Source organism: Corvus moneduloides, chromosome 1, assembly GCF_009650955.1.
Source record: "Corvus moneduloides isolate bCorMon1 chromosome 1, bCorMon1.pri, whole genome shotgun sequence".
NCBI classification, from domain to species: domain Eukaryota; kingdom Metazoa; phylum Chordata; class Aves; order Passeriformes; family Corvidae; genus Corvus; species Corvus moneduloides.
In genome coordinates, this window is record NC_045476.1 from 131,269,937 (window position 1) to 131,292,407 (window position 22,471).

Here is a 22,471-nt window from a genome sequence, read left to right on the forward strand (position 1 = left end):
ATTTATAATCCCAGTGGTTATGTAAAACTAAGGATTTAACAGAGAAACTGATTTCATAGGTCATTATAATCTCCATCTCCCCAGTGGTCATGCTGCACGTTCCAAAAACACTGAAGCCCCTTTGTCTGTCCCTTCACCCCTCTCCTTTCTGATGATGTTAAAAAATCCCTGGGTCACCTCTGCTCCAGTGGTAGCCTGGATTTTTTCTTCAGAGATGGCCTGATAAGCAAACAATTAAATTATTGAATAATTGTTTGCAGTTTGTATTACCTTAGAAATCTTCTTTAGTGCTAGACCTCTAGAAGAGTTCTGCATCCAAAAGCCTGCCTGTCTTGTTCTACCGTATTATTTAGTGTGATGCAAGTACTACCTCTATGTACAAGCTTTACCTTCTCATATGCTTTTAATACTTTGAAAACAGCTACTTGGAGAAAAACAACAAACCAGCACAACATGGCATCAGCTTCCAACTTCTATCCAGCATCAACAGTGTCGCCGATGTTAAAGCAAGCATACAAACTTTGGCGTTTGTTTAAAAGGCAGAACCCTTTAAGCAGAAGAAGGCAGCAGGAGTATCCTTACTCTGTGAGGTAGCTGCAGAAGCAAACAAGCCCCTTGGCTTTGTGGGAATTTGCTGAAGACGGAATGAATATATGTTGATTTTTGAGTAGGAAAGGAGATTAGCCTACCAAAAGTAAGGATAGGAAAAGTATTGTCATGTAAGCTGCGTCCTGTACTTTGTGTTCTAAATTCAATTCTCATTCACAAACCATGGGCTCCTGATGCCATGCCAGCTGACATTGCTCAACTGTGTTTTCCCTGGAAGTCAATATTTATTACTATATTATTTTTGCAAGACCATTTAGGTTGCAGAGGATTTGTTGCATTAAGTAGACACATAGACTTGGTAGAGGTTTCTCTTTCCTGCAGTTCTTCAGAACTAACTTAGGCTGTTACAGCATTAAGTGGAACATTTCTGTTTTACTAGTTGTTGTTGTTTTGCATAATCCAAACATATGGTTATCCTAAAATACATCTCTTAATGCCATATGCCACAAAGATAGCAAGAACATCAAGGTTAAGCAATGGACATGTGTTCGTTTATAAACATGGACATATTGACTATCTGTGTTGATGTAATCACAGCGAGATAAAACTGATTTCAAACCATTATATTCAGTTCCTTAAGCCTCTTCCAGAAAACCCTGTTGAAGGTCAGAAGATATAAAGCAGCATAAGCTTATGAATGCCAGAACACTTCATAGAGTGCAAACTGGTTTTGCATGGAATGATCAGCTTTGTGGTCTTAAGCAAATTGTATTCAGTACAAATATGACTTCTACTCTGTAATAAAGAAAAATTATCTCTGAATGAAAAGCCAACTTTGCAAAAAAAATTCATAGCTTTTAACTGCCCTTATGTTCAAAAAGTCTTTTTTACCTATCACACAGAGCTTTTCAATATTAAAAACAAGGCACCTACTACATTTATTTACTGAAGTATTGTTTACTGAGATAACTTCATCTATGCTGCAAATCCTATTCCTGAGGATAGCAGGCATGAAAACCAAGGGGCAGTTTGCCCTGCATATAAATAGAGCATGAGTTAATTACTACCTACTCAATCTTAACTGGGTATGTAAGTAACTAAAGCATTACACTGCAGCTGAAACTCGTGGGCAGGATCCCCCATCCCTGAATTCACTTTGAGTTTATTCTTACAGGACTACCAAAGGTGTCTTATCACTGTTGTCACATCTTTGTTTTTTAAAGTGTCATGCAATGCCTAATATATATGTGAAACATTTTTTAGCTCCTTATCATCACGGGAATAGGGGCATCTGGAGAATTATCCCTGTGTTCTGTTGGGTTTTTTCCCTTTCCTCATTTCTTGGTAACCGATCTTGCAGAGATGTTTTTGTGCAGTGCATAATGCTACAGGGATTAGCGAATCAGTCCCATAAGCACAGTAAGAAAACAAACACAATTATCAGACTCCCAGAAAGAATATATGAATATCAGTATCTTCTTCTTAAATTATCCAGTAATCCCAGTAAGGAAAGGCCCTAATTCCCAGAGAGGGTAAATTTCACTAGGAGTAGGTTATTGTAATTTGGTTTTCATTTCAGTGTTGACCTTTACCTATGCAAAACATAGAAGAACACACTTCTGCAATTAACCCTTCCTAATCTCTTGCAGGTATAGAGATGGACAACACAATAGCTGCTTAGTTTCTAAAAAAGAAAACTAGTATTTAGCTAATGCAGTCTGATCTTTCACCAGTCAACCCAAGTTTTGCCAGAGACTTCGAGGATCAGAGTCCTGGGTCCCAAATATTCAAAGATTAAGGGGAAGAGAAATTGAATCTGTTATCTTCATTATTTCAGAGGCTATCTTACACTGATCTGACATGATTATGACTCACATATCAAAAACATATGGAGCAAATAATGAAAATTATACCTCCTACTAAAATTGTTTTGGTAAATATTCTTGAAGTCGACCTAAAAAATCCACTTTTTTTCAGACTTTGCATACCCTTATACTTACAGGGAAAATGCAACTAATGTTCAAACTACATTTATTAGATAATTTTCTGATATACCAAGACAGTTTTACAAAGGACAAATATAATTCTTGATTAGGGTTCCTGTAATTTCACATTCCATTCCCTGTGTTGTCCATAATGTTTTCAAATGTCACTGAACATTTTTTTCCTCTGCTCTCACTTTTTTTTTTCTGTAAAAAAGGAGCTGTCACTACCTGCTCCTCTATGATTCCTGCTACTAAAATGACATGAAAGCTCAATTTCTTTTTCCTATGTCCACTGTACTTTTTAGCTTTTCATCTTGTCTCCTTAAAGAGAAGTCAACTGTATGTTCGTGTTAACTGCCTTTGTTACTCAAGTGGCATCACAATCGTAATCTGCAGAGCCAGGACATTGCATCTCCTGAGGATGGAGGACTCCCTGCCCCTCAGAGGAATTGTGCCAACTGCTTCTTCTGCTCCTACCTGCCAATTTAAGGAAGGGCACTGAGTTTAAAAACGCTGTGGAATGAAGATCTTCTTATAAACAAGCTTGGTGCACCTGCAGAAACCATCAACTAAAGATGGAGAATGAAACCAAGACAACATTATATCAAGAATGTAAAAGTACTTAATTGCACACATAGCTAAAATTTAAAATAGCCTAAATTTGCAAGATAACTTTGTGCTGTTGAGATTTTATTGTTGTTTTATTCCTTAGTGATTATATAGATTTTTCATCAACAGTGCATTCCATTTTCATCTTAGTTCTTAACAGGCAAAATGTCATTTCCATCCCAGGACTTTCAAAGGCATGAAAAGAGGTTAAGGAAAAGTCTCACCTTATTCCTAATCTGCTACAAGTGCAGTTCCTGCAGAAGAGGGTAATCTTGTTCTCAGATGACATATGCTTCCATTTCTTCTCTTGTATAGGGTTTGATGATTTTGCAGCCACTGGGTTGTCTGTGGCTTTCATGTTACCCACAGGAAGACTAAACTACCAAAGTAATTTCCATCAGATCAGAAGAGAATTTGTCTTACTATGTGCAGATACAGTTGTAATTACTGCAGGGGAAGAAGGAGGACATGGGGCTGGGGAAAGGAGTGGAATTGGCTGCTTTACTAATATGCAGAATCACAGAATGGGTCAGGTTGGAAGAGACCACAGTGGGTCACCTGGTCCAACCTCCCTGCTCAAGCCGGGACATCCCAGAGCACGTTGCTCAGGGTTGCATCCAGGAGGTTCTTGAATATCTCCAGTGAGGGAGACTCCACAACCTCTCTGGGCAGCCTGTTCCAGTGCCTGGTCACCTGCACAGTAAAGAAGTTCTTCCTCATATTCAGGTGGAACTTTCTGTTTCTGTCATCAGTTTCTTGGCATCAGTTTCTGTCCATTGCCTCTTGTCCTATTGTTTGACACCATGTTCTGTAATTACTAATTTGTAGTAATTGTCAAACCATGGTTTTAGGCACCAGTAGTCCTCTAACACTTTTAAATGCTGTAAAGATAAATACTTATAAAGACAAAAGCTGTAAAAATTTACTGAGGACTGTGTAGGACCTATACTCACTTAAGTAGATGAACGCATTTAAAATGTAATGTTATGTAATTATTGAAAGTTCTTCCAAATCAAAAGCATCCACAACCCATGTGGGCAGGTTGATTACTGTGTCTGTCAAATCCAAATGTTCAGGAGCTGCTCAGTGATAATGCCCCCAACATTCAAATCTAATTATAATTTAGTAACTTATTTTACCTCTAAAATCTGTGAACTGGAGGCTTCTCAGGTGACTCCAAGAGTTACCTGAATAGCTAGTTCATGTTGTGGTTAGGAATGCACAGAAGTGACTCTGACTTCATAACCAACAAAAAAGATATTGATAAAGAATTTTCAAAATTAAGAAGCTGCTTGGTTTTGCCAGTCTAGAAGCAAGATAAAACTACTGGAGAAGAGGCATCTTGGGTAACCTCTACAGATGTGACAAACTACCACAGTTCCCACGGGCTGAGAAGCAATTCCTCCAACTGTGCACATCAGACTGCACACTGCCCTCACTGGACCCTGCACACTACTTATGGAGCTTGCAGAATTTAATTTCACAGGACTGTACACCAAGATGACAGGGGTCCAGCCTCTTGGTTTATTTAATGTTCCTTGGGAAAAGCAAGACTTCATATGGCATATGTTTACCGTGAAACAGAGCCATGATATAAAAACATGCTATAAAAACAGCTATTTCAGCTGGGTATTTTCAGACAGTTCTCTCCTTAAGGCATAGTTGTTTATTACATGCCAAGTATCTATGACAATTATGAAAGCAGCTTAAATGTTAAATATTGATGTATCATTTTCATATTTCATTTGTAGCAAACTACAAATAATTCTGACTCAAATGGAGTCTCACTTCTGGAAAACATTGTATGTCAGCTTAGTATGGTAATGCAGGAAGCTTTTCCCTGTGTACAAAGAGAAAATAAATCCTTTGTGCCAAATGCATTAAAATTCTAGGTATTTTTCAGGCTTGGTGATACCAACCAAAACTGAGAACTTTTTATTCTGCACAACAGGCATCCCATTGTTTTGCTAGACAGAGTAAGAAGAATTTATAGCAACACAAGATAGGAGTTATGTATTATTTATGGTTTTGTGTAGTAGTGATTTGGTAGATAGAAGTTTTCTATTAGTGTAAATAGGATACCAGTAGTATTTTTTCTCATGGGAAGAAAATCCTTTGCTATGAATTCTCACCTGAAAGGGCAGTTTTAAACGTGAATTAACATTAATGGAATTAACAGTATTTGTTTTATAACTTAAAAGTAACTTCTGGTTGAAGAAAGAAATTAACAACAAATAAATAAGGAATAGCATTAATCCATGCATGTTATCCCAAAAAACGAATCCCACAAAACTATCCTGATAACTAGTAACTGCAGCACTGAACTGTAGATTTTAATTTATCTAAAAGCTCTCATGTTGTTACTTTCACTGATCTAAAATGCAGTACATATTTTAGGGGCAATTTTAAGTTAATTTTCCAATTCCACCCTCAACAAGTTAGACTACAAAACATTACATGACTAACATCTTGAAAACTGTCTGATTACAAAAGTTCAAAAGGATAAAATGTTGAAGAACTCAATTTGTCAAAGAACAATCATGATCTTGCAATTCTGATCTCCTCCCATTTAGCATGGGAGGAAAATCCTGTATTCTGTAAACATAAACCAGTAACGTAGTAATGACAGAGAGATAGATCTCTTTTTTTGGTTGTTTTTTTTTTTTCCTTAATCTCAGTGACCTTTCTCCCATAGAAGAGAAATTGCACAATCTACATTTCAGATGCAACATATGCAAGGCTTTATTTCATGACATATAACACTTGTTAAAACTCAGTAAAAACTCCCTGTTCTTTTCTCTGTGCTGCCCTAGTGATGACACTCAAGCTTCACAGGTGACTGATAATAAACACAGAATCTACTTTGTGCTCTTTCCTAGCTCATCCAAACATTCAGCCACACATGCAGTTCACAGCACTGGCATCTTCCCATAAAATTACCACTTAATAAATTACATTTGAAAAGAAATCCAACTCCAATCCAGTTCATTATTTGTCAAAATCCTTCAAAAGTTGGAACTTTTTCTAGGGGGAAAAATCCCTAAAGCCTTTTTTTCTAAAGCTTTAGTCTGTCTTTAAAAACAAGCATCCTAGTTTAATTTCCAAATCCACTCAATTTTTAATGAGTTCCTGCTATTTTTCTCTTACTCCTGCTATTTTTGTCTTACTCAGTTGTTGAAATTAAGTTTATACCACAGCTTCGACCCTTAGTTTTTAGGTAGGAATAGTGCTACTTCTCACTGTGCTTTTGTTGACTCTGCAGTAACTGCAGTTACTCCCTTGAATTACACTGCAACATTTGAGACCTGACAAAATAAAACTAGGAATACAAAACATGGACTAAAAAGTTACCTTTCCTGCCCCACTATGTTCCTTGTCCACTTCATTACACAAACCAACAGATTTAGGCAAGTGTTGGGATCACCCTTTCAATAGGCAAAGTAAAAAGAAGAAAGGGAAAACAAACCAAACAGTCACTACTGCAATTTAGGCCTGTGAAATAAAATACACAGTGATAAAACATACACAGAAGCAACCCGTTTTCCAGACTTCCTACCGTTAATTGAGAAATGCCTTTTGGATATCGTGTTCAACATCTGTTGAATATAATGGCACAGTGAATCCTGATGGTGAATCCTCCTTTCTTCAAGTTCAAAACCAAAAAGGAATTTCATGTCTTGTGGAAGGGACTTCTGATCATTGTAGATGCGCAGACTATTTCATGTTGGGGACCATCAGAGTCTCCTTCAGCAGCTTATACATATGTAAATGATGACAAACCACAATGCAGCATGACTCTTCTCATTGCTTACAGTTAATAAAGAATCTGGTAGTTTTTATGGCTTAAATCAGCAGTTCAGCTTAAAATTTGAACCTCAATTACAGAACTACCTTTCTAAGTAAAAGGAGTACTATAGGACACTTGAAGTTTTCAAAATATCCCCAGCAGGATATCCTTGAAGTACCCTTGGAAGTATCCTCTTCAAGCCTGTTCAGGAAGACCATGCTTTTTTAGTACTCAGTGCTGAGTATTATGGATACTTGTAATTCAGAGCAGCACAGATATCTAAACACTTAACTCTATTAAACTCTTCAGAACTATGAAAAAACCCACCACCTTTAATTTTACACATTCAGCTTCACAACCTATTACCCAAATATTAATTACATTAGCATTTTGCTCACCATATAGTATAGCCATGAAAATGATGATTCTGCATATGAACACTTCCTCTAAGAAGTCATAAATCAACAGAAACACAGGGTTAAAAATTTTCAACTTTGAAGTTTATTTAGAACTCAGGGGTTAAGCGTGGTAAGTTTCCAATTGTCTAATAATAGCATACCCATTTAACTAGCATGGAAATTGCACTAATTCCCCCTGCCCCCCTCCCCCTTAGAAATCTGGTTCATTTTAACAGACGGTGGTTTTGCAAATAGTGCACTCTAGGACACTACTGCAATTCCTGAGTGTTCAAAGCTACTGTATAATACATTATGCTGAAAGAAAACCAACAAAATTATTATTCAGAGCTAAACCAGCTATTTTACCTTACTGCTGAAGTACAGAAACATAAAATGCAGTGTATTTTAACAAACTCAAGGAAATTGTTTTAGAATGCTTAAAAAGGGGAAGAAAGAGAAAAAAAAAAGAAAAAAACCACCATTTTAAAAAATGACATCCTTTTTGCCTCAGTTTAAAACAAAATAATTTTTAGCCTCAAGTCATTAGCCTCAAGCCCATTAAAAATGGCCAGTGAACTCAAGACTCGCTCAGACTGATATGTAGTTGTGACTAAAATATCCATGTTGGTATTCCTTGTCCTTTTAGGGTATTCCTAGCGGCTCTAACAAAAGCAGCATAACAGGGTATCTCTGGTTTATCATTCTAGTGCTCTTGAAAATGAGTTACTAACAGCACTGGCCAGAGTGCTTACACATGGAATTTCAGACAATCACCCTACAATGCACTTCAGCTTTACCGTGCAAAGCCAATCTAGTCATAAACATCCCCACATCAAACACATTAAATTGTGCCAAAGTATGTGATGTGAATAAATGTCAGCTAATCTATCAATACACTGACAAATGTCAGCATTGTTTAAGCCCAAAATAAAATTTCATTTGTCAGAACTGACCTCCTGCATGGGCAGACTGCATAGTCTATCTAAGTAACTAGTTTTCATCCAGGAAAATCTCTTCCAAGTCGTATTTATGTTGACAAACAGGTTTAGAGAGTTTCAGCCCTCTAAATTAGCTGTGAGTTAAAACATCAAGGAAAAGGTTCCACCATCAGTTGGTGGGATTTTCCCATGATAGACCCAATCACTTCTTGATCAGAACAAAGCTGAAGCAGTGGCGGCTGGTGGAAATGCTAATTACATTGTTCTTGCATCATTTCTCATGATGCATTATTCTCATTTACAGATGATTTTAGCAGAAGGGCTCTTCAGGCAGCAGCTGAAAAAAAAGCAACTTCTTGTTTCAAGTTGTGTGTTTTCTTTAACTTGTTTTGAACAAAGAACTAATAGTACAGGCAACTGCCAGCAAGAACTACCAAGAGATAATGTGTTCCACTCTAGCATTATGTCAGTGGCTTGCCAATCCTTTTTCCCCTAAAACATTTGTAAAAACATTGGAAATATCTATGAAATTTAAAAAACAGCTCCTAAAACATCTGCTTAATGTCCTTTCCTTCAAATATAAAAGACCTCCACATTTCAGGGTCTTTTGCTATGGGTGCAAGGGAGAGGTTGAGAAAGAGGTAAAAGGTAGGACAACTTCTATCTTTTCTGTTGTCATGTTACAAAATTTAAATGACTACTACTCTAGAGATTAAATACAGACTTTACATAAACAATCAGAACAACGGAAATAAACCATAACTGAAGCCATATAAAATCCTTATCAGGTCAAGTGACGGTATATTAAGAACAACCATATATGTTATATAGAAGATAATATACACAGATTTTAACAGTTATTTTTCCCCTTAAAAGTCACTGTCAGTAGAATCACAGTCTTACTGTACAGACAAGTGACTGGAATATTTGAAATCACTAACGGGGTAAATTGAGGTTATAAAAGCAAAATGTTATCAAGTACACCTTTGCACATGTCTATACTAGACTTAAATTAAAAGCTTTAAGCATTCTCCTACACACTCCACTTTCAACCTAAATGGAATATCACTGACAGTATATAAAGAGGGCACTTCTAATCTAGTTAGTGTAACTATGCTACAGGACAGCTATCTTACAAAGGAGATTAAGTTCAGATGTTTAGAAACTTTAAAAATAAGAGAAAGCTAGAAACGCTAAACAGCTACTCGAATGTAACTATAATTATCTTTTAGAGACTATTAGACTAAACTGCAGTATTTGCTATGGTCATTGTATTAAAAGAAAGTTCTACCACACCTAAAGGATAAGGCATAGCCATCTACTAATTGGCATATTTGTTTATTTGTCTCAGTTTGTGAAAAGGTCCTTATTTGTGTAAGCAGCAAAACAAACTCCAACTGAATGATTGCTATATGCAAAAGAATTGAAGGCAATTGCCTCTGCAGTGAACTTTACAGTTCTCAACAGCACACACGCAACATGCTATCTGAAAAAAGTTACTAACTGAACTACATGTATTAAATACTGAAAAAAGTTTTACATTTTTTATTATAATTTATTTTATTTAACAATCTAAGAAGTTTGCAGCCATCAGAAGTTCCAGTGCAATTTCGGGTGCAATTGGGAATTCAGGAATCTCCGTAGAGCTGTTAGTATAGCGGACCTTGTAGGTGAAATACATGCATACTTTGGATAGGACATGGGATGGGATCTCTCTAAAATTGACCTCATTTGTTTCATTTTCTGCAAACTGACCTGTAGAAAGAAAAAGACAACATAAAAGAACACCAAACCACAAGTCAAAATCTCAATTCACTGCCAAATGAAGTAACTTACCATATTAATACAATGCATTCTCAATAGACCTGCTTAAGTCCCATATTCCAGGGTACTAGATTCTTCATTGTAAAGCAGGATGTGCCACATTCAGAGCCCTCAAGAATACTAAAACACCCACCATTGTGAAATGTTTATTTAGGCTGCAGCCTATCAACATTACTCTGAACAATTACACCAGAAATTCAGGTTTACTTCCAATACAGCTGATAGGTGCTCGAAAACTGTAGTGTGCTTAGCTCTAAGAGGCATCAATCCAAATTTCTAGCTGTCTTATCCAAGGAAAAAGAAGGTTTCTAGATGTTTCATATCTGCATATGCACACTTATCAGTAGTCCCTTCTATGACTCAGTAGCTTTGAATTCCTCAGTTTCAGGCAGATTTGACAAGAGGGTTGAAACCTCAAAGATGCATTAACTTGATAAGCTGTGAAAACAGACAGCAGGGACAGGAAAATTCTAGCTGTACTGGAGAGAAGTTTACATGCAGTACAAGTTTATCCCTATTAGATATTAAAGAATTTATTAAGAATTCAAATCTCAAAACACAAGTACATTTGAAATTAGTTTTCTATAGTGCCTATAACCATGAAACCTGGATGATGCAAAGGTTAGGATCCTACGATTAGTCCCACAGGATTTCTTTTATTTTTGTCTTTCATTCCCTCACATCTCTGGACTTTCAACTCATTAAACTGAAAGACAATAAAAAATACTAATATTAACTCCACATTTACGGGAGACTAGCAATGTTTCGTTCCCACTATTTCTGAGGGCATCTCCTAGCTACAAAGCAGAATTTACTAATGTCTACACAGATTTGTGTAGAAATATCTGCATGCACTAAAGCCAATCTGGCTTGAATTTTAGTACAGGAACAGTTGGAAGCAAAAGAAGAAATGTTAGCATGTTGGCCATGTCACAGCACTGAAACTGAAGACTTACACATCAGTGAAATTATGACCTACTGAACTAGACAGCAACAGTACTTTTCCTTGTGACCCATTTATCTTGTTAGTATTTATACAAAATATTCTTGACTGTTGAGTCCTTTACAGAGGCAGTTTCTAGCCCTCTAAGCAGGCTACTTTGCCTTTTATTCCTTCATACTGAATAAATTCAGAGCAGGTCTTGTAATTATTCTTCTTCTTAGATGTCTGGGAGGCTGACACAGAACACTTACTACGTATTTTCAAATGCAACCATTAAAATGACAGCAGAACATTGCACTGAGAATTTTAATTGCTCAGTTTGCCCAAGTATTACGAAGTAATTAAAAAATATATTAAGCCAATAGATCTCTCCAGTAATTCCCCTCATCAGAATCTAGAAGAGAACATAAGAATGACCATATTCAGTTCCAAGCTCCATGTTGCTTCTGTCCATCACTCAAGTGGACAAAGGTAAGTGCACAGAATAAAGGTATAGAAGAGAGAAAGCACTTGTGCTAACTTCTCCCTGTTCTCTCCCCACCCTTTTGGTCTTCAAAAATTAGTCCAGATGCTTCTTAAACCAGATATAGTCTCATATATTCAGTAACATGTGAGGTCCTTCCCTCCTGTAAGTGTATCTACCCTGGTCTCAATCTTAAACTTTCATCATTAAGCTCAGGAACTCCTTGCCATAGGATGTTGTGAACACATGAATTAACCCCAGTAGGCAGCAAAGCACCACACAGCCACTTGCTCATTTACCCCTGCTGCTGACAAGGGAAGAGGAAAGGAAGAGTAAAAGCAAGAAAACCTGTGGGTTGAGAGAAGAGAAAGGAAACAAAACAAGTGATGCAAAGGTAATCACCACCTCCCATGGGCTGACTGATGACCAGACAGTTCCCAAGCAGAAGATGGCTTACCTCCCTTTCTTACACCTCTCCCTTTTTTACTTTGGAGCAAGACATTATATGGCATGTAATATCTCCTTCAGTAGTTCAGTTCATGTGTCTGGTCATGTTTCCTCCCAGCCTCTTGCACACCCTCCCATCTGGTCATTGGGTGGGGAAAGAGTGGGAAACAGAGGAGGCCTGAACAGTGTACAAACACCTTTCAGCAACAGCTAAAACAGAAGTGTGTTACTGACTCTGTTTTAGTCACAAATCTAAAGCACAAGACCATGTGACCGGCTATGAAGAAAATTAACTCCATATGGAATACCAGAAGTCCTGCCATGGACATGGCAATAAAGAACTACTGGCTCTTGTTTGTTCTGAACTTGCCAGCTCCATGTTTCATATAATACCCTCAAGTTCTCATACCATGGGGAACTAGTAGCAATGACACTGTAAGATCACTAACTCCCCAAAAGCAGAGCCCCATTTTAAGTCTGGTACCACAATACCCCAACAGAGATGGGCTGTTCTGCTGGAAACAGGAATTAGGCAGGACGTGGAAAAGTTATCAGTTACTCAAACTTTCACTTACTGCATGATAAAAATTCAAACTGTCCAAAAGTGAAAGCAAAGAATGTAAAGGTGCTAAGTCTTCTGTACCTACCCGGTCCACTCAACATTGCTTTTATTGTTCCTGATGTTAATGCATGCTCTCTTTTTACAATGAACTCATGGCCATCAGAGGATATTAACTTCACATACATAGCATCTGGGCCCTCACACCCACCGTATGTTTTCTCTTCTCCATCTATAACGGAAAAAAAGATAACAGTTTCAGAACACAATATACTGATTTACATCACTAAAAATGCAAGTTGCAGTCTTTCCTATGACTAAGTTTGCAGACTGAAAATACAATGAGAAATGAGACAGAAGCATTTTACATATTTGAAGATGACTTTTCTGAAGTAACCAGCAATCTGGTTTAAAGTATTTTTGCAAAACCTGGAATTTTTTAAATTAACATCCCTCCATCATCACATTGTGACATGATTTCTAAAATCTACACAGGAATGAAATTTTCCTTTAGACATTCTCAAGTGAATTGAACATGCTACTGCTTCCTTCATTTAAATCTACAGTCATATTTATCATATTAACACTTGCTAAAAGTTAACTAAACACATATCTGATGCTGAAAAATATAGATGGCGAGGAAGAAAGTGCTTTCTGAAGCACTGGTAAGAATAAAAGCAGTCAATACTTCTGCTTTGAAGAAATGACATGAAGTAAGATTCATCTTCCCTTACTGCCCAACCAGACCCAGAACCATACAGCATCACTGCACACCCAGGTTGTGGCCTTTGGTAGAAAGCATGGAAAGTGCCAAAGCACTAAACCCACAGAGATTTGAAAATTCTCCCCACAGCAGTTTGACTGTACTTTTTCTGTTTCAGTAAATACCTGCTCTCTACTTTGTTTCTCCTGAAGCCTTTATCCCCCTTCCCTTTTTGTTCTTTCCTTTTTGTATCCCAACAGTGCTACTTTTAAAAGCTGAATAACTGTTGCCAGTGTAGCAAATAAAACACTCCCCCAAGCAAGTCGCTTTGTGAATTCAAGTTAAAATTGAATAATGTAGTTATTGCCCATTTTAATAAAGTATTGCAGTGCCAAACATGCTATAATACATTCAGAAAAAGTATAGATAAAATCAGAATCTGTCCAATCCCGTTTCATTAACCAGTCATTTGTTGAGGCAGAAACAACAGTTTCAGACATGTAGTCATACCACACAGTGTAATTTATCAGAAATCAGTTCCTATTATGATCTCTGAGCCAGAATTCAATAGGCTGACCTTAGTTAACAAACAAGCAAAGAATTATTTTAAAAAGTATGTAGTGCACTATATAAAAGTTTAGTGTTATAAAAGCCTAAAGGTAGGCTTTTCCTATTTTATTTATTCCTATTTTAGCATGTATATTTTCAGGACTATGCACATTAAGCAAGTGAAATTTTTTGTTAGAATAAATACACTCTGAACAAGTCTTCCAATAAATTAACAGTCACTTGAGAAAATTCTCCTACAAAACATTTGAAGGAAGTTCCACTAACATTTGAGACTACAAGAAAAAGTGACAAGATCAACATTTAAAGTCTTAGAATCCACCTCCTCTACCAATATGAGAGAGAAAATGCTTCAAATCATAGGAAAACAAGAAACACTCTAAGATTGTGAACTTACCCATTCTCTTCTTATTAAAAAAATCGTTTCTTTTCAACTGCAGATTTTGCAATAGGAGAGTCTGAAAAAACACAAGTGGCAATATGTCAAGTCAGCAGTAGAATTCTCAAAGCCCCCTTTACTTATTAATCTTTATGTTACCATAAACACTCTTCCAAAAAGAATATGATGATACACAACATGCAATGTTGATGAGCAGTATGTTTTGAAAACAGGAAGCCTATGAAGTTATCAATGGGAAATGCAAACCCTCGACCTTGGCACCTCCAGTACTGTCTGGAGGCCAACCTGCTGGAAAGCAGCTTTGTATGAACAGACCTGGGGGTGCTGGTGGACAAGTTGAACATGACCCAGCAGCGTGCCCTTGCAGCAAGGATGGCCAACAGCACCCTGGGCTTTATTTAAAAGCATTGCCAGAATGTTGAGGCAGGTGATCCTGCCCCTCCACTCAGCACTACTGGGACACACACCTGGAGTGCTGGGTTCAGTATGACACACTGAACAGAATCCCGCAAAGGGTCACAAAGATGACCGAGGGATTGAAGCTCTTGTCATACAAGGTCAGGCTGAGAAAACTGGGGTTGTTTAGGCCAGAGAAGAGAAGGCTCAGGGATCAGTCTAATCAGTACGCACTAAATACCTGGCCTTCAACCTGTCCTTCACAGAAGATTGACAGTTCCCAATACCACCATCAATATCACCTAGATAATCTACTTCAGACATATAATGCAGGTATTCACCTGGTAAGTTAACTAGGAGCTTTCATATCTTATATACTGATATGCAGCTTGATGCATGTGTATTTCTCCATGGAAAGGAAATTAAAGAGTTAGAAAAATGGAAGCACTTATTTACAAAACAAATCTGGCATGTTCAGATACAACTTTTATTTCTTTACCCCAAACTGCATCTCTGCTGTGGAAAGGAAAACTTTGGAAGAGAAATTCTACCCACCCACCTGCTATCCTAAAATTCCTTTCATATCAACAGCCACTCTGCAAATATTACCCAGTACAAATCAATGATACTGCTGTGTGCCCACAGATTCAGGAAAATAGCACCAGTGATTCTGGGTGATCTCCCAGCTCAGGGTTGAGGGCAGTCAAGAGATCAGACCACAGCCCACATTTGCTCCCTCCTATGTTTCCGGTAAGAGTTTAGCAAAAAAATGTTAGCAAGCTGAGGAAGCTGCAAGATTTGGAAGAAGTACTACAGATACCTCTTGCTATTGCTGATTGCTTCACTTCTGCACAGCACTTTGATGCTAGTTTATTCCATCTCTCTTTTTTCATAGCTACAAATATCAAATAGTCCAAATGTTTCCTGAAGCTTTCAGAAGAAGGCCCTTTGTTATATACACCTAATGAAACTACGCACACATAACCAATAGCTTTTAGTTGTCTGAAGAGAAATGAGCAAAAATAATCCTCCACTTACATTGCTACTTTCTTTGAAAATTATCCTGACTTTATGGAATTATCTTTAAAAAGTATTTTCCTTACCACTGGTATAAGGAACATCTTAACCTGTGCTCTTGCAGGTGAAAAGTTCCTGAATATAAGGCACATTGAAGAATGTTCTCTGAGAGTTAATTTGTGTAGGCTGTAATACAGATTACCTAGCATGGAGTGTTAAATGCCTTCATTATTTTCATTAATTCCAGGAACTCATCTAAGAAAATTACATTTAGGTGCTGGAACAGTTAGGGCCCAAAACTGATGGGATCTTTCACCCTGTTTCAGCAGTTTTTGTAAATGGAAATCGGGCATCTTATTGGAGAGTATCTGTTGCTCAGGAACTGAAGAAATATCGCACATTATTATTTCTACTGTGCAGAAGAGGATCACTTGTACTACCACTTTTTCTAGCCACAAAACCATTTGCTACATTCCAAAAGAGTAGTGAAACTACCTATGATTTACAAATAATAATACTTGAAAAAAAAAAAAAGCAACACAGAAGTGATACCACTCTTTGAAAGTGTTGGTGATGATAAAATACGCCTTTACAATACAAATAATGCCACTAAACACAGGAATAAAGGCTAGTTAGTGGGAATGAAGATATACTAAGACCTTGCAAGGTAAACGCACAACTTCAGGAGGCTCATACACTGAAAGATTGAAAATTGAGACTGAAAAAAAGTCTACACAAAAAAAAATTAGCTGTCACAAAAATATACAGTAAGCATTTTAATAAATCAAATGTGCTGTCATATGATTAGAGAGGGAAAAAATATAGTAATTAACAAAGAAGAAAAAAATTATCAGGCTCAGAGGTCTGAATTCAATTGTACTAAACAGTAAAATAGGATAAAAATGCAGCAAGCCTTAGTAGTTTTAGGGCACGCTGAACTAATCTAATATCTAAAAAATTCATCAGTCATTTTCCTTGGGAAAAAGGAAACTCAAGTAAGATGCAATCTGGGCTCAGTGTACCATCTGGGGTTAAAAATATGTGAAGAGAGGTAATCTTAAAATAAGAAAGAACCTTTCTACAAGACTACAAGAATATAGTAAGGTGTTGCAAACACAGAGCAACTGGACTAGAAAAGAACTACTAGTTCCTCAAAAAAAAGAAGTCGAACTTTTTTTTAAACAATGCTGCCAGAAAAGCATAGGCAGATTTGGATGAGACAGAAGTGGAAAGCATTGCAACAGAAGCGGAACAAAGCGTAACACAGACAAGTGACCAGTCTTGAAAAACTGCATACTACAAGCCACATGAAATTAAGGCATATGAAATCCAAGATTCCTTGGAGGGACCATTACAATCTTCTTTCATGTAGTCAGGGCTTGTTATTTGGGGGTATAGTCATTCTGTGGTCAACTATAAACTGATGCAGCTCTGTGGGGGCAAAAGAAAAAAGAAGGGTGAGGGACAAAGAGGCAAATGCACATTAAGGATTCCTTTGCAAGAGAGACAGGGAATATTCGCAATGTTACACATGAGCAACAGTTTGTCTGGAATACCACACACAATTCTGAAGCCCTGTTTTCAAGAAAAAGAAGTTTGAAATACAAGAACTACAGGGAGGACCTACTGATATGACCAAAGAGCCTGTTTATAAAAGAAAAATTAATCTTCCTTATTCCGCTTAGCAAAACTGGAATGAAGATAAATATAAAAATTCATTAAAAGGATAAACACTGTCGGGAAAACTATGCCAACATAATACCTCAGTTTAAGTTCAACAAATGAACGCAAACACAAAAAGGGATAAAATTTATAGTGCTATTCCAGAATCCAAGTTTGGCTCTGAATATAGAAAACCGCAAACATTCTATTGCCAAAAGTAAAAGTTGCAGAAAAGCCACCCTGCTCTTAAGAAAATGATATAATATGTTTCCATATATGATGCATTTGACAGGTTAGCAAGGGACACACTGAGTTTCACTCAGTTTCCATTCTGATGCAATAAGATGTCATTAAAAAAAAAATTCTGAATACTATTAGCAGTACAGATTTATTCCTGACATAATAGCTAACAGCAGAGAGCCCAGAAAAATCAGAGAGCCAATGCAACAAATGAGGAGAAAGGAAAACAATGACACTCAGGAACCCTGAAAAACCTAAAAAACCAGTAATGGTTCCTCTTCTGGATCAGGAAGTGTTCAGTCTGTCATGACATTGTATGAAGATCAGAACATTGTCAAAGCCAGAAAAAAATGCACACAGAAAAGAAATCAAAAGGACATAGAAATACCTCCCACAAAATCTCACTTGTGCACACAGGGAGTAAAAAAGGAATACGGAGGGAAATTTTCTGCACAGTTTTTTTAACTGACAGTGGCATGGCCTTAGGTTTTAAATAATAGGTCAAGGAGAGTCAAGCAACCTTGTATGTTGTCTTCCAAGAAATTATTTTCTCTCAGTGTATTTCCAGTGTAATGTTTATTACAAAACGTATCACTATATTTTACTTCTACGTATAATGAAAGCAGCATAAATGACAAGACAATAGGAAGAAAGAGACTGAGATTTCTGAACATGCCTGATAACTACCTGTATTTTAATTACTTTTCCACATTTTATAATTGCCTGTTTGACTTCACCAAGACTACACCAATGCAGCAGTCAGGAAGAGAACAATCCAAGTTTTGTTAATGTGTACTTTTTATATATTTTTGACTTGACTATTTCAGACTCCTGCAAAGAACCACTAATTTATGCTGAAGTACATTCACAATTCCATCTGCCCTTCAAGAAGCTTATGTGGCATTACCATAAGGTAGCTCAACTCCCTGACTTTAATCTCAAAAAAGCACGTATATTAGGTATTACTGTTTTCCTGTTTTGCCTCCTTAAAAAAAAGGCAAAAACTGCATTTATTAAGAGAAAGTTTACATAAAAGGGATATGCCACATTTTAATCAGAGGAAGATACAATACAACTAAACTAAATTTTCCAACCACTCTAAAAAGGATTTCCTACTGCACAAAACAGAAAATTGTCATTAGATATTAGGAACTAAAAATTGCCACAAGTTGCCAGAATATTTACACATACCAGGTACAATATAGCGAAATATCATAAACCTTTAAACCATGGCAATTAATCCACTTAAGGTAAATGTTCTTGTTTCCCTACTTTAACTTCTTTTTCTTACACCTCTAAGACGAAATAGGATGGTGTAGTGAGTTTAGTCTGATCTCTTTCCTGCTTCTCTGGACCATCAAATGCAAGAACAAAAACTGAAGCATGTCCACAACCATCCCAGCTCACTCCCAAAGCTGCATGCTCATCTCTCAAATCTGCCAGAATTTACAGAATATCATTTCTTTGTATGCCTTGTATGCCAGTGAGAGGAATAGGCACTAATGTAGCTGAACACACTTGACCACTGCATGGCTTCCAGAACCCCACTGCTCTGTTCTCATTAGCACAAGAAAACTGAATCTATGCAAACATTTCAAGCATTCAGATTCTTTGATCCCACAGGAAAACCCTTTAAAAACTCAGATGCTGGTTTAAGGAAATTCAAATGGCTTCCAACTAATTAGCTGCACAACTTTTGTATGCTTCAGCTGCTGAGACTTGTATCCATTTCTAGAAAACATGTGGCAAATAATACAAAGGCCTTCACAACTCCTAGGTTTGTTTAAAAGCCAAACGTGACATTTTTTGGTGTCATTTATATATCAGTAAGAGTTCATCAATTACCAAAGGCTGCTGTGTGTTACGACTACAGCCTCCTACTGTTCAATCCTAAATTCTACCCTATCCTGTATAATAACTTGTTTAAAAACACCGCTCTTAAGTTCAGCATCCATTGCTCAGCATGCATCAAAAAATAATTAATGAAAGGACCAAAGCATATTTAGAAAAAACATGAGGAGAAACTGGTACAGCATGATTTCCAAATCAGCTGATTCACTACTCCAATACTCTCAGGCTCTAAAATTCAAGTTTTCTGGGACACAGTGGAATGTGACAGGAAGGTATACTACACATAAATGCTAGTTGAGATAAACAGGAGATGGGGTAGATAGCATGCGTGGAGCACCAAAGACCTTAGTTAAGATTTCTTTTCCTATCTAAGGAAACTTTCCTTTTCAGTAATCCCCCAGAAAGTTTTAACAAAAAAACCCCAAAAACACGGGCAGGGGAGTGTTACTGTTTTCTTCCAAACATACTAAAAGCCCTGTACTGTACAGCTCTTGCCATCAGGTGGAAAAGGCTGCTGGCATAATGCAAAATTTTACAGGGCATGTAATTCTGCCCTCTTGTTATAGACATTCACCAAAAACTACTGTTATGCAAACTACCCCACAATGAAGATAACTAAATCCTGAACCTTTCTAGGTGGTAAGAGACTTGTAAAAATACACCAAAATTCCTTAAATTAATCTGACAAACTCCATACTTTTATGACATAACTTAAGGATTTCTTGTAACACATACGAGAATTGTAAAAATACAGTAAAACATCTGAAGCTGAGTATCCTTGAGTGTGATGATAATTTATCTCACTACAATAATATTAAAACAATTAACAATATTAAAAGTCTTCACATTAAGACTATGTGGAACTATCTAAATCTGTTTAACACCTGCTCTGGTACAGAAAAAAAAAAAGAAGAAAAAAATCTCAAATGGCTTTTCTCTGACACAAGGAAAAATTGAGTGCTGAAGTGCTAGAAGTTTCTAAAAATTATCTTAAAGCTCCCAATGCAAATATTAGCAAAAATTTTACTGACATAAACATTTTATTGATATAACTTAAACTCATTAAAACACTGATCTCAAGGCATAAGCTGTGTGCCACATATGCAAAGATGTGGCCAATGTACTACAAGAAAACTAATAAACACTTATTCCCCTTCAAAGTAACTCTTCAGTTCATAAAACATTATTTCTCCCCCAACAATTATTTTGGTCCTTATTATAAAAGCAGAAAATTTGGAGCATGTAAGGGATTATTCAGAAATAAGTGCACAAAGTGGTTCTTATCGTAAAGGTCTCTTGCCTGCCTGTTTATCTGTTTTTCTGGTTTGCTTCCAAAAGCCATCAAAGCCAAGTAAACAAATGGCCTGCGACTATTTAGGTCTCTTCAGAACTCAAAGCTTAACTTACAATCTACAGTACCAAACATACTTAGAAATATTTAACAGAAGTTAACCAAATTGGCTGTCAAAGCAAACTGCTAGCTGCACCCTCACCTTTTCACTCATAAACGTGAAGCCCTCAATAACTTACTAATGCTCAGGTTCCCTTGTATTAAAGCAGAACCTCCCTCTGAGGAACACACGGCACTCAGAAGCTCATTTCTGTTGCTACAAGTAGGTGTATCACCCTTTGCTTTGCTTACATTCGCCGACCATTACAGCCAAATCCCTTGAACCAGCACTTCTCACCTTGGCAAAACAACCCCTGGGGGCGCATCATAAATTTTCTCGGCCTTAACTTTTCCCCTCTCTCTACGGCTTAGCGTAGGAAAAGGGCAAACGTCACTTATGGCAGGAGTTTGGGGGTGATGCTCAAATCCAGCACTGTTCCAGAAAGCCCCTTTTCCTGGGGCGCCGGGATTCCAAGGAGAACGTTTTGGTGGAGGAACGCGTCTTTCGCCACCACCTCGGCAGGAGAACCCCGGCCTGGCACCGCGCCCCGCGCACCCCGCCGGCCCCCGGCGCCGCTCCGGCCCCTCCGCCCGGCCCCCGTTCAGCCACCCCCCCCACCCCCCGCCAGGAGCGGGGCGAGACCCGCTGCCCTCCGCGGGGCCGGCTGCGGGGGCTCCTCGCTCCCGCTCGACGGGGCGCCCCGCCCCCGGGGTGTCTCTCACAGCCCCGGCGGGGTCTCTCTCCCGCGGCCGCCCCTCACCCGTGGCCGCCGCTCCCTCCGCCCCGTTCACAGGGCCGCGGTGTCGGCCCAGCTGCCTCCGAGCGCTTCCGCCCGGGTCAGGGGCCGCTTCCGGCCCCCCCCGCCCCGACCGTCCGACGCCCGTGCTCCCGGCATGCCGTGCGCCCGGAGCGGTGCATGCTGGGGCGCGTAGTTCCCGGGGCATCTGCAGGCCCGCCATGTCAGGGCTCGGGGGTGTCGGTCAACAGCAGCTTAACATGAGCGAGCATGTGCCCGGTGGCCCGGCAGGCTAATGGCATCCTGGCTTGTATCCAGAATAGTGTGGCCAGCAGGCCCAGGGCAGTGATCGTCCTCTGTGGTCACCACCGGTGAGGTCGCTGTTCAGTTCAGACACCTCAAGTCTTGTGTTCAGTTCTGGGCCTCTCAATTAATGCACGACATCGAGGTGCTGGGGGGTGTCCAGAGGAGGGTAACGGAGCTGGTGAAGGTTCTGGAGCACGAGTTTTATGAGGAGCAGCTGAGGGAGCTGGGGTAGTTTAGCCTGGAGAAGGCTCAGTGAAGGCCTTATGGCTCTCTACAACTACATGTAGGAAGGTTCAATAGATGGGGTTGGCCTCTTCTCTCAGGAAGGTGGCGAGAGGACACGAGGCAATGGCCTCAAGCTGTGCCAGGGGAGGTTCAGGTTGGACATCAGGAGGAATTTCTTCACAGAAGGGGTGATTAGATAATTGGAATGGACTGCCCAGAGAGGTGGTGGAGTCACCATCTCTGGGGGTGTTTAAGGAAAGATTGGATGAGGCAGTTAGTGCCATGGTCTGGTTGACGTGGTGGTGTTGGGCCACAGGTTGGATTCGATGGCCTCAGAGGTGTTTTCCAGCTCAGTTGATTCTAGGATTCTGTGGCTGGGCGGCTGTCATAGGTACGGGAGACGCTGACACGGGGCCGCAGCGCTGCCGGCAGCCTGGCGGGGGCGCCGCGGAGCCGGCCGGACCCTTCCCGCGGG

At 38.7% G+C, this 22,471-nt stretch overlaps 1 protein-coding gene across 1 annotated transcript; it reads right to left on the reverse strand.

The window, feature by feature from the left end:
• Positions 1 to 7,408: 7,408 nt before the first annotated feature.
• ELOC (elongin C) lies at positions 7,409 to 21,596 on the reverse strand. Its single transcript, XM_032127696.1, has 4 exons — positions 21,490 to 21,596; positions 14,170 to 14,230; positions 12,591 to 12,734; positions 7,409 to 10,021 (listed from the first exon to the last, which is right to left on the reverse strand). Exons 2-4 carry the CDS (start codon positions 14,171 to 14,173, stop codon positions 9,831 to 9,833), a joined length of 339 nt encoding a protein of 112 aa, XP_031983587.1. The 5' UTR covers positions 14,174 to 14,230; positions 21,490 to 21,596; the 3' UTR covers positions 7,409 to 9,830.
• Between the last annotated feature and the right edge of the window lie 875 nt (positions 21,597 to 22,471).